Here is a 14,022-nt window from a genome sequence, read left to right on the forward strand (position 1 = left end):
CTTTATTGTATTAATTTAAGTGTTTACTTTGATACAACTAGCTTGTAATTTTTTTAAGAAAAGCTCACTAGGGCGTGTAATAGATTAATTACATTAAAATGTACTTATTTATTATGTCCAATTACAACACATTACATATTACATGAAAATACTAGAAATGAAAACACACAGCATAAACAAAATATAGCTGTTTCAAAACTGGCACAAAAATCAGTATATTTCATTTATTTATTCAAGCACTGAAGGCATTTACATGTACACATTGTATCAGGTAAGTTGTTCAGGAGTACAATAATAAGTGTAAATAACATAGTGAACTGAGTATGATCAATATAAGCAGGTACAATACAAGGTATCATATAGAATTCTATTCTAAAAAAGGAGTTCAATAATTGGATATAATAACAATAGTACGAAATAAGTACTTAATTATAATTTAAGGAATATTATTAGGTCTGTTATTGCTTATCGCAATTGATCTTAGATTCCACTAAATAAATCACAAATATATTTAATCATAACAAATTTATTTAATTCTTAAATTAATTTCAAAATTTTTAAAGTTAATGTTTTTATTTTACAAAAAATATTAAATTATTTTAGTTTATTAAATGATGAAATCAAAGATAAAAATATACTTATTATGCAGTTGGCGCCACAAAAATCGCACATTTTCTAAATTAAGTTTCAAGTGTAAGTTTATCCGAGTCAATACAACTAACCCAAAAAATATTGATATCAATTGAAAGTACATTTAACGACCAATCAGGCAATACTTTTATTTTATAAACGAGACAAATTTTCCGAGTACGGGACTTAAAAAAAATGTTGCGTAAAGGTTGTCACGACTTCTGTCATCTTTCTGGGCTACAAAAAGAGCAGTTTAAGTAAAATGTAGGTCACTGGAGGTTATCCACCACTTACCCGCCTTGGTATGTAACAGATTTTTACTCCTTCAGAACTCTCACAAGGACTCAATTATTTTTTGGTTAAACGACTCTACATTTATTATAAAAATAATCTAGACCCCCAATGTCCCTGCTTAGTGGGTAGGCTGCCGGATGCCTGCAATATACACAAAGGAACAATTAACAGTATTAAAATATGTACACGTATAGTTAATAAAATAAGCCTAAAAATAATAATGAACGAAACAGCTGCTTAAAGACTACGCCATCTGTAGACATAACAAAAATAAGATTTAAAATGAAAAAGAAAACACATTACATGCAATCATGTTTTCATTGTAGGAATCTACATTTGGAATATACCAATTCGAAAATATATAAATTTTACCGGTGAGTATTTAAACCAATTAATCACTTTATGTAGGTCATTCACTATCCAAACGTTGAAAAGGACACACGTGAATAATTAGCGCTAGAAAATAACCCTTTAAAATGGAGACACCACCGCTGACGAAACCGCTCAAGTGGTGGCACTAGTGCAATCAGGGATGTGACAGAATGATGTTACTCTGCATCTAAAAATAATTCCAACGGTTTCAAGAGACTGGTGGATTCATCCGGAGGCGTGGAACAGGGCAACGACGCTGCACATCCGAAAGATACGATTATTTTTTCTCTCAAAAGATTTTTCAATAGGTGCGTTTTCATGCGAAAAAACCGTTGCTTTGTTGTATATTTTTAAAATTATCTTTAAGAACTATCTGCATTTTTAAAATCTTATGTATCTATATAAAAAATGTTCGTTTGTTCAAATTTAAAGTTCTCCGAAAATTCTTCAACGATTGCTTTGAAATTTTAACACAACGTTGCATTTGAATGCTACGTTAAAATAAGAAAATACTGACGTATTTGAATACGCCAGTGTTTTTGTTAATCTATATATATTATATAGAAGTCACCTGTGAAAGTTAAAAACATGCTTTTTTTAAAAACAGTGCCATCTGTTGGATAAACGTGTTTTTCTTTAAAAAACAGCGCCATCTGTTGGCCGTAAAAGCAACACGCGGTATTATTCCTCTACTAACACAAACAGGCTGAGCCACAGCAACGCGTGGTGGGGTAGAGCTAGTATGGTATAAAAAACATTAATTGAGAATGAAGAAAGGTGTAGGCACACATGAATACCATTATATAAGTATATAACTCATTAATATTTAAAAAAAATTGATTTGTAACAATTAAAACGCCCGTAGGAAGCTTATCTACAGCCGAAGTAAGAGAATATTTTTTCTTTATTGTGAGTCAGCGTATGCCGCTTTAAAGTGCTCTTTTTTGAAGACGAATAATCGCAGTCAGAACACGCGAACATTTTTTCTCCACTGTGCGCAAGCATGTGAATCTTAAAATCGCTACTTGTTGAACATGAATAGTTACATATTGTACACGAGAATGGTTTCTCTCTGCTGTGAGAAAACATGTGAACTTTTAATTGCGACATTCGTAAGCATGAATAATTACATTCGGAACACGAAAATAGTTTACCTCCACTGTGTGTAACCATGTGACTCTTTAAACCACTACTTGTTGCACATGAGAAGTTGCAGTCGGGACACGAGAATGGTTTTTCTCCACTGTGATTAAACATGTGATTTTTTAATTGCGATTTTCTAAAGCATGAATAGTTGCATTCGGGACACGCGAGAGGTTTTTCACTACTGTGAGTCTGCATATGTGCCTTTAATTTGGAATTTGTTGAAAAAGAATAGTCGCAGTCGGAACACGGAAACTGTTTTTCGCCAGTGTGCGTCGTCATGTGAACCTTTAAAGTGTAACTTCTTCCACATGAATAATTACATTCGGAACACGAGAATAGCTTTTCTCCACTGTGTATAAGCATGTGACTTTTTAAGCTACTACTTGTTATACACGAGAAGTTGCAATCAGGACACGAGAATGGTTTTTCCCCACTGTGTATAAACATATGCACTTTTAAAGTATTTTTTGTTGAAAATAAAGAACCGCATTTAGAACACGAGAACGGCTTTTCTTGGCTGTGAGTCTGCATGTGCCTTTTTAACCTGGCCCTCAATGAACATGAGTAGTTACAGTCTGGACACGACAGTTGTTTAGATCCACCTTGAACCCGAGTATTGTGAGTCTTTAAATTGGAACTGGTTGAACATGAAGAGTTGCAATCAGTACATGGGAATGGTTTGGTCGATGAATCAAACAGCTGTGCTGAATTGTTATTCTTGATTGGATTGCTGACGTGCTCGCCATGGTCCCCCTCCTTTAGATATTGTTTGTCTAGAAAATAATAATCATAACAAATTTACTGTAAAATTCTATGAAAATTTAGTGAAAAACAACGTATTACTAATATTTTAAATTCAAATGACAACTAGCTTTAAACACAACATCTCCTGATAACAAAAAAATAAAGTAAAATGTTTATGAAATAGCAAAACTGATTTAATCTTACTCATTACGCTTACATCAGCCTTGCACTCTTTGCGGATCTCCACATTTCTCAAATGATCATACATGGTTTTACCACACATAGAGATGCCTAAGGGATCTCATTTCTAGAGCATTTAGTCGACTTTCATCCCATTTCTGCCAGTTCCATGCCTATCCTTTCATTAGGGTAGGAACCAGCACTCCATCATGTACTGCTAGATTCGCTTATTTAGACATTTTTTGCAAGCGCTAACTGCGTTCAGTCCTCCATTAATTAATTAATTGCAACATAATGTTTTTAAAAATGGTTCTGTCTTAACAGATTATCAATGATGTGTTCATATATTTATTAAAATCGTACATTTCTATCTCATGCATTATAGTTGTGTTTATTTTATTGAGAATGTGTTAAAAAAATCTAATATACGAAAATATTTTTGAGTTTTATTATATTTTTGAGCTAAATAAATGTTATTTACAATAAAAATAAGTCCAATGACGCGACGTTGCTAGTGACACACATATGTACACGCATTCCGGATTTAATGCAGTATTCTTACCAGCAGTGTGATCAATTCCCACGGAATATTCCAAGCATTCCTTCTTTATGTCCGGCAAGTCTATATCTATGTCTGCATGCGGCAGTTCGCCCCCGCTTTCTCCCTTAGTCTCTGGTTCAATCTTGACGGTGACACTCTCTGGGTTAGGCAAGTCCATGGCGCTGATGTGAGAGCGGTCTAGTAACGTTTGGATACTCGCAATAAATTTAATCTGTAAAATATTTTTGTAAATAGTGAGGGTTTGTGTGCCCAAAGGAGTTAGTTCTCATAGTTTAATCCAGGGGTCTCCAAACTTTTCAGCCGGAGGGCCACATTGACTACTCCAGTGAGTTCAGAGGGCCAAAACCGTTTTAATTTCTAGACACCCATATTTTCTGTACTAGGGAGGGGGGGGGGGTAGACAATAGAATTTTCAGGGATGAAAATATAGCTTTAGATAACGTAGCTTTGAAGATAATTTTTGATACTCGTTTCTCAGACCTTGATATCATTGCGAATCAAATAAAGATTTTTCAAAAAAATCCTCTCGATATATTCGCGCGATACTTGTGGACGCAATGTATTGGTGCCAAGTACCTCGCCAACGAGCATATTTATTTATTCGCACGAAAAAATTCGCGGAGTTTTCGCCCCTTCTGAGCAAGGTCTTAGCCATTAGCTGTCGCGGGTCCTTGATGACACTGGTCAAAAGATGTCGCGGGCCGGATGGAAGACACTGGCGGGCCGGATGCGGCCCGCGGGCCGTAGTTTGGAGACCCCTGGTTTAATCAATGACGTTACAATATATATAAAGATGCGCCGTAGATATCTCAAAGTGGCAAGCAAAAAATACGTCACTCAGAGTGCTTTCGTTTTCGTTCTTTTGGTATTAAACTATCTATAAGTGAATTGTCTTAAAAATATAAAATGTCCTCGTGTGAGATGAAAACGAGAAAGCGTTTTAAATACTCGGCAAGGTATAACATTTAATTTTTAAATACTCGCAAATACATCTTTTTCGATTATTATAAATTTCAGTTGTTTCCCGTCGAAGATTTTATGCGTCATAGAGAAAAGCAAGGCTGACTAGAGTAGATGTCTGGGCGCGCAATAGCCAAATTACGAAGCTAGTGCTGTCACCAACTAAACTTCATTGTTTAAAATAGTCTAATCACTGTTTATTTATATGCTTGCGGCAAAAAAACATACAAATCACCAATAACAATGAGAATCAACAACAATTGCCACCATTCGCCAATTGCTGTTGCTCTATTATGGGACGGCGGTGACTTGATTACTTAACACCTCAAAATCCGTCAGGATTGTTGACCTTGAGGTAGTATTTGAATAGGATAATGCTGCCCGTTTCTATATTTTATTTCATTCATACACATATGTATATTTTACATACATAAGAACGTTTGAATTATGAATTAACTCGAAACATAAGAAGGTTTCTTACTTGCCCCGTTTTGTGAAACAATAACATGTATTGTTACATCATTGGTTTTCATGCTCATAGTTTATAAGTAGGTATTGTTAATGAATACAGTGATATAAAATTAAAGTCGAATAAGTCTTGAGGGCATTTACGTCGTGGTTGCCTCTAAATTTATTATTATGTAATAAGTATTATATGATCAGTAAACAAAGTAATTTTATTTATTTAAAATTTCACGCTCAGCTAGGCTTTTAAATGTTTATTATTATTTTTTACACAAATAACATTTAAATGAGCATAAAATCAGAATAAAAAAATCTCCACGACGCAAGATGGGAAACAAGTAGATTGGGTATAAAACGATAAATATATTAGATTGTCAAATTCAGCCTCATGCAAAGAAAAACAACAAGACTTGATTTCAACATAAATATCTGTTGGAGACCACTATTTAAGTCAGGGGATGTGTAAACATTTTAGGTTGTTAGTTTGGTTATTTTAATAATTCATGCGTAATAACCTTTAAACTTAACTTTTATTGAGAAAATTGAAACTTTAATTCATTCTGCCGACATTAATAGTTGTTTCTTGAAGTAATTAAGTTGGAAAAGGGTGCTATTTATATTTTTTTGCGTATTAAGCGTAATTCGACAAGTTTGTTCTTGTACTAAGCCCTATTCATATTTAGGGAATGATAAGTTAATTATGTCATCAACATCCGTATAATCGTTACCCAAATTCAGTATAGGGAGAACGGGAGTATAATTGCTGAGACAACAGATTCCGTGTTGCATCTGTTACAATAAAATGGTTTAAGGTTGAAAGAATACGACTTTATATAATAAAATTAAAATAACCTAGAAATTTGAGCTTCCTAGATAAAGTGCCGATACAACGTTTTACAAATAAACTTCGGAAAATATTTAAAAAATGTCTGTGTTTGAAAACGAGTAAATAAGTAATGCATAATTAATCCACTCACCTACAACCTTGTGAGGATCACAACCTTAAATCGATAAGAGATGTACGCAGAAGAGATGTCCCCGAAAAAAGTATGCAATCATTTCTTACATAAATGTGATGTTTAAATACTTAAACAAACCATGTGAATACTAATCTATTTATGCAACATTAGTACAGAAAACGGAGCTGTTAGTAGCACCCAGTAATATTATTTTAGAAAATAAATTGTTTCTGACGTGACACGTAGTTGAAAGGACGTCATCTGGATAACATAGACAAACTGGAACTGCAGAAAAGTGTATAAAATTAATAATTATTTTGGTACCTACCTACTTAATAAACAGATAAACTATTTCCATTGTATTACAGAAATATATTAGATATAAGCGGTATTTCACTGTTCTCTTGATAGCTAATCCAAAACAATTATTTCGCTTATTTATTTGATTATAAATTCCGAGTTTATTAATCGGTACTCGAGCATGGGCTCGAGGCATTGCCAATATTCATGGGAATAGTGGCAATGCTAGACGGCCCGATTTATCAGTCAGTCCGAATGCTCGTTATGTACGACATTCCTCGCTCAAATTTATGCGAGCTTAATTTGCTACTCAAGCCTTGATAAGCTACAGAAAATTTGTTTTAGACGCCGAGACGCTAGCAGTCACTAGCAGGGCAGGCCTGCGAGACTAACGGCGCCAGTAAACACGTTAAGGGTTCTCTATTAGGTGTTAGATTTATCAGCGCCGTTGTTCCTAGAGTTCTTGGGGCCTTGGCAAGTTTGATTGCTCCAATTGTGTTTGCACAGGGCCGGACCTTGTCACATGTCAAATTTGAAATTTTTCTAAAATAATTGAAAGCTTCCATATCACAGAAATTTACGCAAATTGCTTATTTTTTAAGTATTATATTCATCAAGCAGTAAGGAACATCGATGTTCATAATTGAAATATTAATTTGTATTTCCAATACAATTGCATTTGAAAAATATTTGTAAGTAGTTTATAAAATGATTTTTTTACGATACCTTCAAAAATACAAAATATAAAGCTCATTTGAAATACCACGGAAGCATTTCGAAATTCCATAAGAAATTTCACCTTTGGGACTAAATTTAAAAGACTAAAGCGTTTGGTAAGCCAAAAAAGGGGGGATTCTACCATATGGGAACATGTTGAAGGAGTTAAATATCTTGTCATTCAAACAAATTATTTACTTTAATACCATATTTTTAATCTACAAGATAATCAATGGCCATACGTCTAGTGAATTCCTAAGAAAAATTGATAAACTACAGAACAAACACACACATGAGACGAGGAAAAGAAATGAATTGGGACTCCCCTTCAGGAAAAAAACACAGAGTCAAAAGTCATTGATGTACGGAGCGTTGAAGATATTTGGAGAGCTACCAGAAGAAATAAAATCAGAAGAAAACATAAAAACATTTAAAATTAAACTTCGAAAATATGTGATTGATTCATTTTAAATGTGTGATTATAATTATATGTATATAAGAATTCTATTAGGACATAGATAACTATGTACCTACTAATACCGCAATAAACAATGGCTTTTTAAGGATAATTGAACATTAATAACTTTTATAAACGCATAACATTAGTTTAACATCAAAAATATGTTACAATTGCATCATATTGTTGTCTAATTTTATTATTTTTTTGCATATTAAAATATTATTTTTGTCAAATGATATGTGATTTGGAAAAATTGTTTAAAAAGGATTTGTAACAAATATAAAATTCTTATTCATAAAATCATCTTTGGGGAAGCTGTGTTATATTTTAAGTAAAGTTGAGTAGGGAGGAAAAGGTATGAGGGGTGAGTAGGAATTTGGGGGTCCGTGTGTTCAGGAGTGACATTCGATCGAGAGAGACCGGTCAAAGAATTCAGAAGGACTCCTTCAACCAATTTTTCTCGATCCAACCCGTCACGCTATAGAAAGTACTAAGACCTAAACAAATGTCACCCTCGTGAACCCAGACATCTCTGCTAGTTACCAAACTTACCGAATCACTTGGGGTTACCTTTGGTATGGGTATTGACTATCCAATAAATGGTTCCCAGGGCGGCTGTTCGCATATACGCCTCCCAAATAGAATAATTAAAATAACAACAAGCATTAAATATTACGTATTAATGGATATAAAAATAAGCATAACAATAACAACATCCCCCCACTTTTAAAGATGGTGGGAGATTATTAAATGTTGTCAAGTTATTCGTTATGCGAAAATCTTTATCTTCCTTTAAAAAAATTGCAAGAAATTTCATTTGCTAACTCACCTACTAAACTTGCATTACTATCGAATATAATATTTAATTCAACTTCGAAAATATGAGAAAGCTTTTTTCAACTGTGAGTCAGAAAGTGCTTTGTTAAAAGAGACTTTCGCGAACAAGCATAGTTGCAGTCAGAACACATAAACGGTTTATCTCTATTATGTGTAAACATGTGCCTCTTCAAATGCGACTTTTGTGAACAAGAAAAATTGCAATGGGGACAAGAGAATGGTTTTTTTCCATTATGAGTCAGCGCGTGCCTTATTAAAGCCGACTTTCGTGAACAGACATAACTGCATTTAGAACACGAGAAGGGTTTTTCTCCACTGTGCGTAAACATATGACTCTTTAGATGCGACATTTGCGAACATGGAAAGTTGCAGACAGGACACAAGAAAGTTTTCTTTCCAGTATGAGTCAGCATGTGCCTGGTTAATGCCGCCTTTCGCGCACAAGTATATTTGCAGTCGGAACACGTAATTTATTTATTTATTTATTTATTGCATCTCACTATCCATAAAACACTTTTTTTTTCGCATAAAAATCAACCTCACTAGGACTGAGCCTGTATCGAGGTTAACAATTTACACTATAGTGAAGCAAACATAAGAGTAATCACAAACATAAATTAATTCTACATACAAACACAAAATATTTCAAAATTAAAGAAAAAAATAAGTATTAGATGTGTTACCAGATGGGTAATTTGACAGTATATTGTAACAATATTTGAACCATAACTTATCATTATTCAAAAGAAGAAGCAAAGTAGATAATAAAGACAGATAGGGTGACATTCAGTTTTTAGTAAATGGGACTTATATAAGACAATTTTTTGTCAATACAAAAATCTTAATTAATTTTTTAAAAATAACTAAGGAATTGGTAGACTTAATATGATTTGGAAGAATATTAAACATAATTGGTGCCTGATGTAAATAATTTCTTTGACCAAAAGAAGTTTTAGTATGCACAGCCACAAAGTTCAATGTAGAGCTAATTCTAGTTGTCCGCATTTGTTGTGTTCTTTCAGCAAATTTAATATTGATAAAAAATCGACAAAGTATTTGAGTGATATATAGCTGTTTTATACACATAACATTACATTCCTTATAAAGTAGGTTGGATGGATAACAGAATTTTTTTTTGTACATTACTTTAAGGATCAATTTTTGAGTAATATTTAGTGGTTCAACATTGGACTTTAGACATGATCCCCAGCATACTATGTTATAAGAAAGTCGAGATTGGACTAAGGCAAAATAGACAGTTTTTAATTTCTCTTTGTCCAATATGTGTCGCAGTTCTTGAAAAATAAATGTAAGTCTCCTGATATTTTTTGTTAACATATCGATATGGTCATTCCATCTTAAAAATTTATCAATCTTTACACCTAGATACATGATACAATCTACACTTTCCAAGGGTTGGCAATTACAATTTAGCAGACAATTATGTATAATTAGATTATGAGTGCCAGAAGGCTGACTTTTTGATGATATACTAAATGTCACATATTTAGTTTTTATTGTATTCAAAGTTAAGATGTTATTATTCAGCCAACTCTTTACTGCTCTTAATCCTAAGTCACATTTGTTAAAAGCATCTCTCCAGGTTTTACCCTCAAATATTAAAGCAGTATCGTCTGCAAAACTAACAATGTTACCTGGAATATCTAAATTACACAAATCATTAATGTAGATTAAAAACAATATTGGTCCAAGCACACTACCTTGCGGAACCCCAAAAGAGATTGGTTTGCTATTGCTTAAATGATTATTTATCTCTACTTGTTGCGTTCTATCACTTAGATAGGATGTGAACCAGCCTAGTGCTGTACTATGAATGCCAAGAGAAGATAATTTTTTGAGGAGTAATCCATGGGACACCGTATCAAATGCCTTTGATAGATCTAAGAACACAGCCAAAGCTTTGTTACCATAGTCTAACGCACTAATGACTTTGGACAATACCCTCAACACTGCATCACTTGTTCCTATATTCTCTCTGAAACCAAACTGATTGCTAGAGAGTATATTATATGTTTCTAAGAATGATACCAATCTCGACTTAGCCAATCTCTCTATTACTTTTGAAAGAGTATTGAGTAAGGATATAGGTCTGTAATTATTGACATCTAGACAATCTCCACCTTTAAAAAGGGGAATTATGTAATTGGCCTTTCTCCACTGTGGGTAAGCATGTGACTCTTAAAATTCGACTTCTGAGAACTCGAATAGTCGCAGTCAGAACACGAGAAACGTTTTTCTTCACTGTGAGACAGCATGTGATTCTTTAAATACGATGTTGATGAACATGAATAATTGCAGATAGAGCACAAGAATGGTTTTTCTCCGCTGTGTGAAAATACGTGATTTTTCAATTGCGATTTTCGTGAACATGAATAGTTGCAGTCAGGACACGAGAACGGTTTTTGTTCACTGTGAGTCAGCATGTGTCCTCTTAACTTAGACTTTAATGAGCAGGAATAGTTGCAGTCGGGACAAAAGAAAGGTTTTTCTCCACTGTGAGTTAGCATGTGGTTCTTTAAAGCCGACTGTTGTACACATGAGTAATCGCAGTCGGAACACGAAAGTGGTTTTTCTCCGCTGTGAACCAAAACGTGCCTCTTTAAGTTGGACTTTTGTGAACATGTGTAGTTGCAGTCGGGGCACGAGAATGGTTTTTCTCCACTGTGAGTCATCATGTGCTTTTCTAAGTGTTGCTTTCTTGAACAACAATAGCTGCAGTCGGAACACGAGAATGATTTGCAAGAATGAGCCAGCTCATTTTGTTTGCAATCTTTACTTGAATTACAGTTGACATCGTCGTGATTCTCATTTTCCCTCGTATTATATGTTACTGCAAGAAATAAATACACCAATATTAACAAAAGTTCATACTCATGTATTCAAATTTGCTTAAAGCTTTATTTACTTTAGACATAATCTACAAATTCTGTTCGTATATAATATAAATTTTAATCTACGTAAGTTGTATCGAGTAAAAACAGTTTCAATTTTATAAGAAATTTGGCTGCCATATGGAAGAGTTCACTGTAGATTGATACCATATAAAATATTAATTGACAAATAAAAAGGGCTCGAGGCGCCAGTTAAAGAGATTTTGCCTATTTGCAAAGAAATATTACTTCAAAATAAATAGTTCAAATGAAAAAAAGCAATCTTGTAAGACATGCGTGTACTTCTCACCATTTGAAGCATGTTTTGTTTTTATCTTACCTGCTAATGTCTGAACAATTTTCAAGGAATAATCCAGAGATTCTTTCTTAACATTATATTTATTTAGTTTTATGTCTACATCTGTATCCGGCAATTCACCTCGGTTTTCTCTTTCAGTCCTTGGTTCCATCTTGAAGGTGACACTATCTGGGTTAGGAAAATTCACGGTGCTGCTGTGAGAGCGTCTAGTAATATGAAAAGCTCACAATACATAACCTGAAACCGACATTTTTCAAATTATTGAAAAATGCACAAGGAGAGTTCTAAAGCAGTAATTAAACTCAATTTTCATTTTAAGTAAATCAAAATTAGAATGTGAAAATTAAAAATTTCCCAAATGGAGATAATTGCCTTTTATTAAGGTGAATCAATGGGTTTTATTTTACTAAAATATCGTATTGAGCGTTATCAGCGATCCCGAACACCATTAAACACCATTAAATTCTAAAATGATTAGCCCACACGACGTGCGATTAATAAATAAATAATTATTTCAATGATGGGTTAAAAAAAAGTTTTTCTAATAAAATTGATTATTTATATCATATAAAACATCTATTAAATGCCTATTAATACATCAAACATAAAACAACTCACGCATGTGGAGAAGCGCAAAGTTTCCAATGTCAATGTTTTCCCAATGACGAGAAGAATACAAGTTGTAGATACGCCATTGATTGATATAAATGAATTATATTTTGATAGAAATCTGATGGTTTTGCAAGAAATCAATACATTTGAATAATATAAACCAATTAATAATGTTTTAAAAAGCGGAGTAGAAAGTGACACGAAGTAAAAAAAAATATGACCATAAATATAAGATTTCTTTGCCATAGATAAAACATAGAATAGATTACAAATAATTATTTGCTGCATAGAGTAGGTGCATTTGAGTGCAGCAAGACATTCATAATGTTGCGCCATCATCTCGAGTGAGTAGAAAATCTATTTAACAAGGTTGGCTCATACAGGATGTTTTAGGAAAAAAACGCTGCGGCCGCTTGCAAGCTCTTGATGTCACTCGAAGATCAGTTGGGAGGCTGAAAGGGACGATCTCTTTCACTGGGCCGCTTGCAAGCTCGTGACGTCACTCGAAGACCAGTGGGAGGCCGAAAGGAACGATGTCTTTCACATTTCATTATGTAATATTATTTTTTAATAAATATAAGTTGATTTCCTATTACTTGTGTTTGTACATATGAGTCGAATTTAAGATGATATAAAATGTGCTATACAATAGTGAATGGTCGAAAAAATCGGGGACGCTCGAAGAAGAATTAACGCATTTTCTGTAACTATCCACGTTCGCAGAAGTCAAGCTTAATTGCAAATATTCGCATTCATACTAAGGCAAAACCGTTCTCATGTTTTTACTGTAACTAAATGTTCACAAAAGACAAACTTAGTGACTCACATTCGCATTCACACTAAGGATAAACCGTTTTCATGTTATATTAAATGAAAAAAAATACACTTTGTAAAACACCACTTTAAATTTGTAAAACACCACTTTACAAAGTGTATTTTTTTCATTTAATATATAATGTCACATCACAAAGTGTTTGCTTCCTTCGATAAAACGTTTTCATGTTCTTACTGCGATAATTCATGTTCACAGAAGTCACGTTTAATTAGAAAAAATAGCACTCATACTCAAAGTAGTCAAATTTGACGATCCACATTATCACTCATATTTAGGATAAACCATTCTCATTTTATTAGTGTAACTATTCATGTTCACAAAAGTCAAGCTTAAAAAGACACATTCGCACTCATACTAAGCAAAATCCATTCTCATGTTCTTACTGTGATCATTCGTGTTCACTAATTTCCAGCTTAATGTTACAAATTTGCACTCATGCTTAGGAAAAATCATGTATTATGTTCTAATCGTAATTATATATTTTATTTTAGGAAAATTAACAGTTACTTGGTTGGTTTATACATTTACAATTTTCTTAACTGAGAAACCAATTATAGATTTCCTTATTATACTTATACATTATTTATAAAACAGCTAAGCAATACAACAAATATAGCTACATCCTGCATAGTTTCAGTGATTTTAGATAATTATTGAAATTGTAGCGGATTTCATTTTATTTTTACTACAATTTGGCGAATATTTCAATTTTGTACATCTCAGGCATTTTTTTGCATGA

At 33.3% G+C, this 14,022-nt stretch overlaps 1 protein-coding gene across 1 annotated transcript; it reads right to left on the bottom strand.

Annotated features, from left to right (window-relative positions):
• Positions 1-2,166: 2,166 nt before the first annotated feature.
• LOC149414173 (uncharacterized) lies at positions 2,167-6,552 on the bottom strand. The gene is made up of 3 exons (XM_089644115.1): positions 6,331-6,552; positions 3,929-4,139; positions 2,167-3,215 (listed from the first exon to the last, which is right to left on the bottom strand). The coding sequence occupies exons 2-3, from the start codon at positions 4,083-4,085 to the stop codon at positions 2,167-2,169; spliced, it is 1,206 nt and encodes a 401-aa protein (XP_089500241.1). The 5' UTR covers positions 4,086-4,139; positions 6,331-6,552.
• Between the last annotated feature and the right edge of the window lie 7,470 nt (positions 6,553-14,022).

This window comes from Hesperophylax consimilis, chromosome 20 (assembly GCF_061612785.1).
Source record: "Hesperophylax consimilis isolate HC1 chromosome 20, BYU_Hcon_1.0, whole genome shotgun sequence".
Taxonomy (NCBI): Eukaryota; Metazoa; Arthropoda; class Insecta; order Trichoptera; family Limnephilidae; genus Hesperophylax; species Hesperophylax consimilis.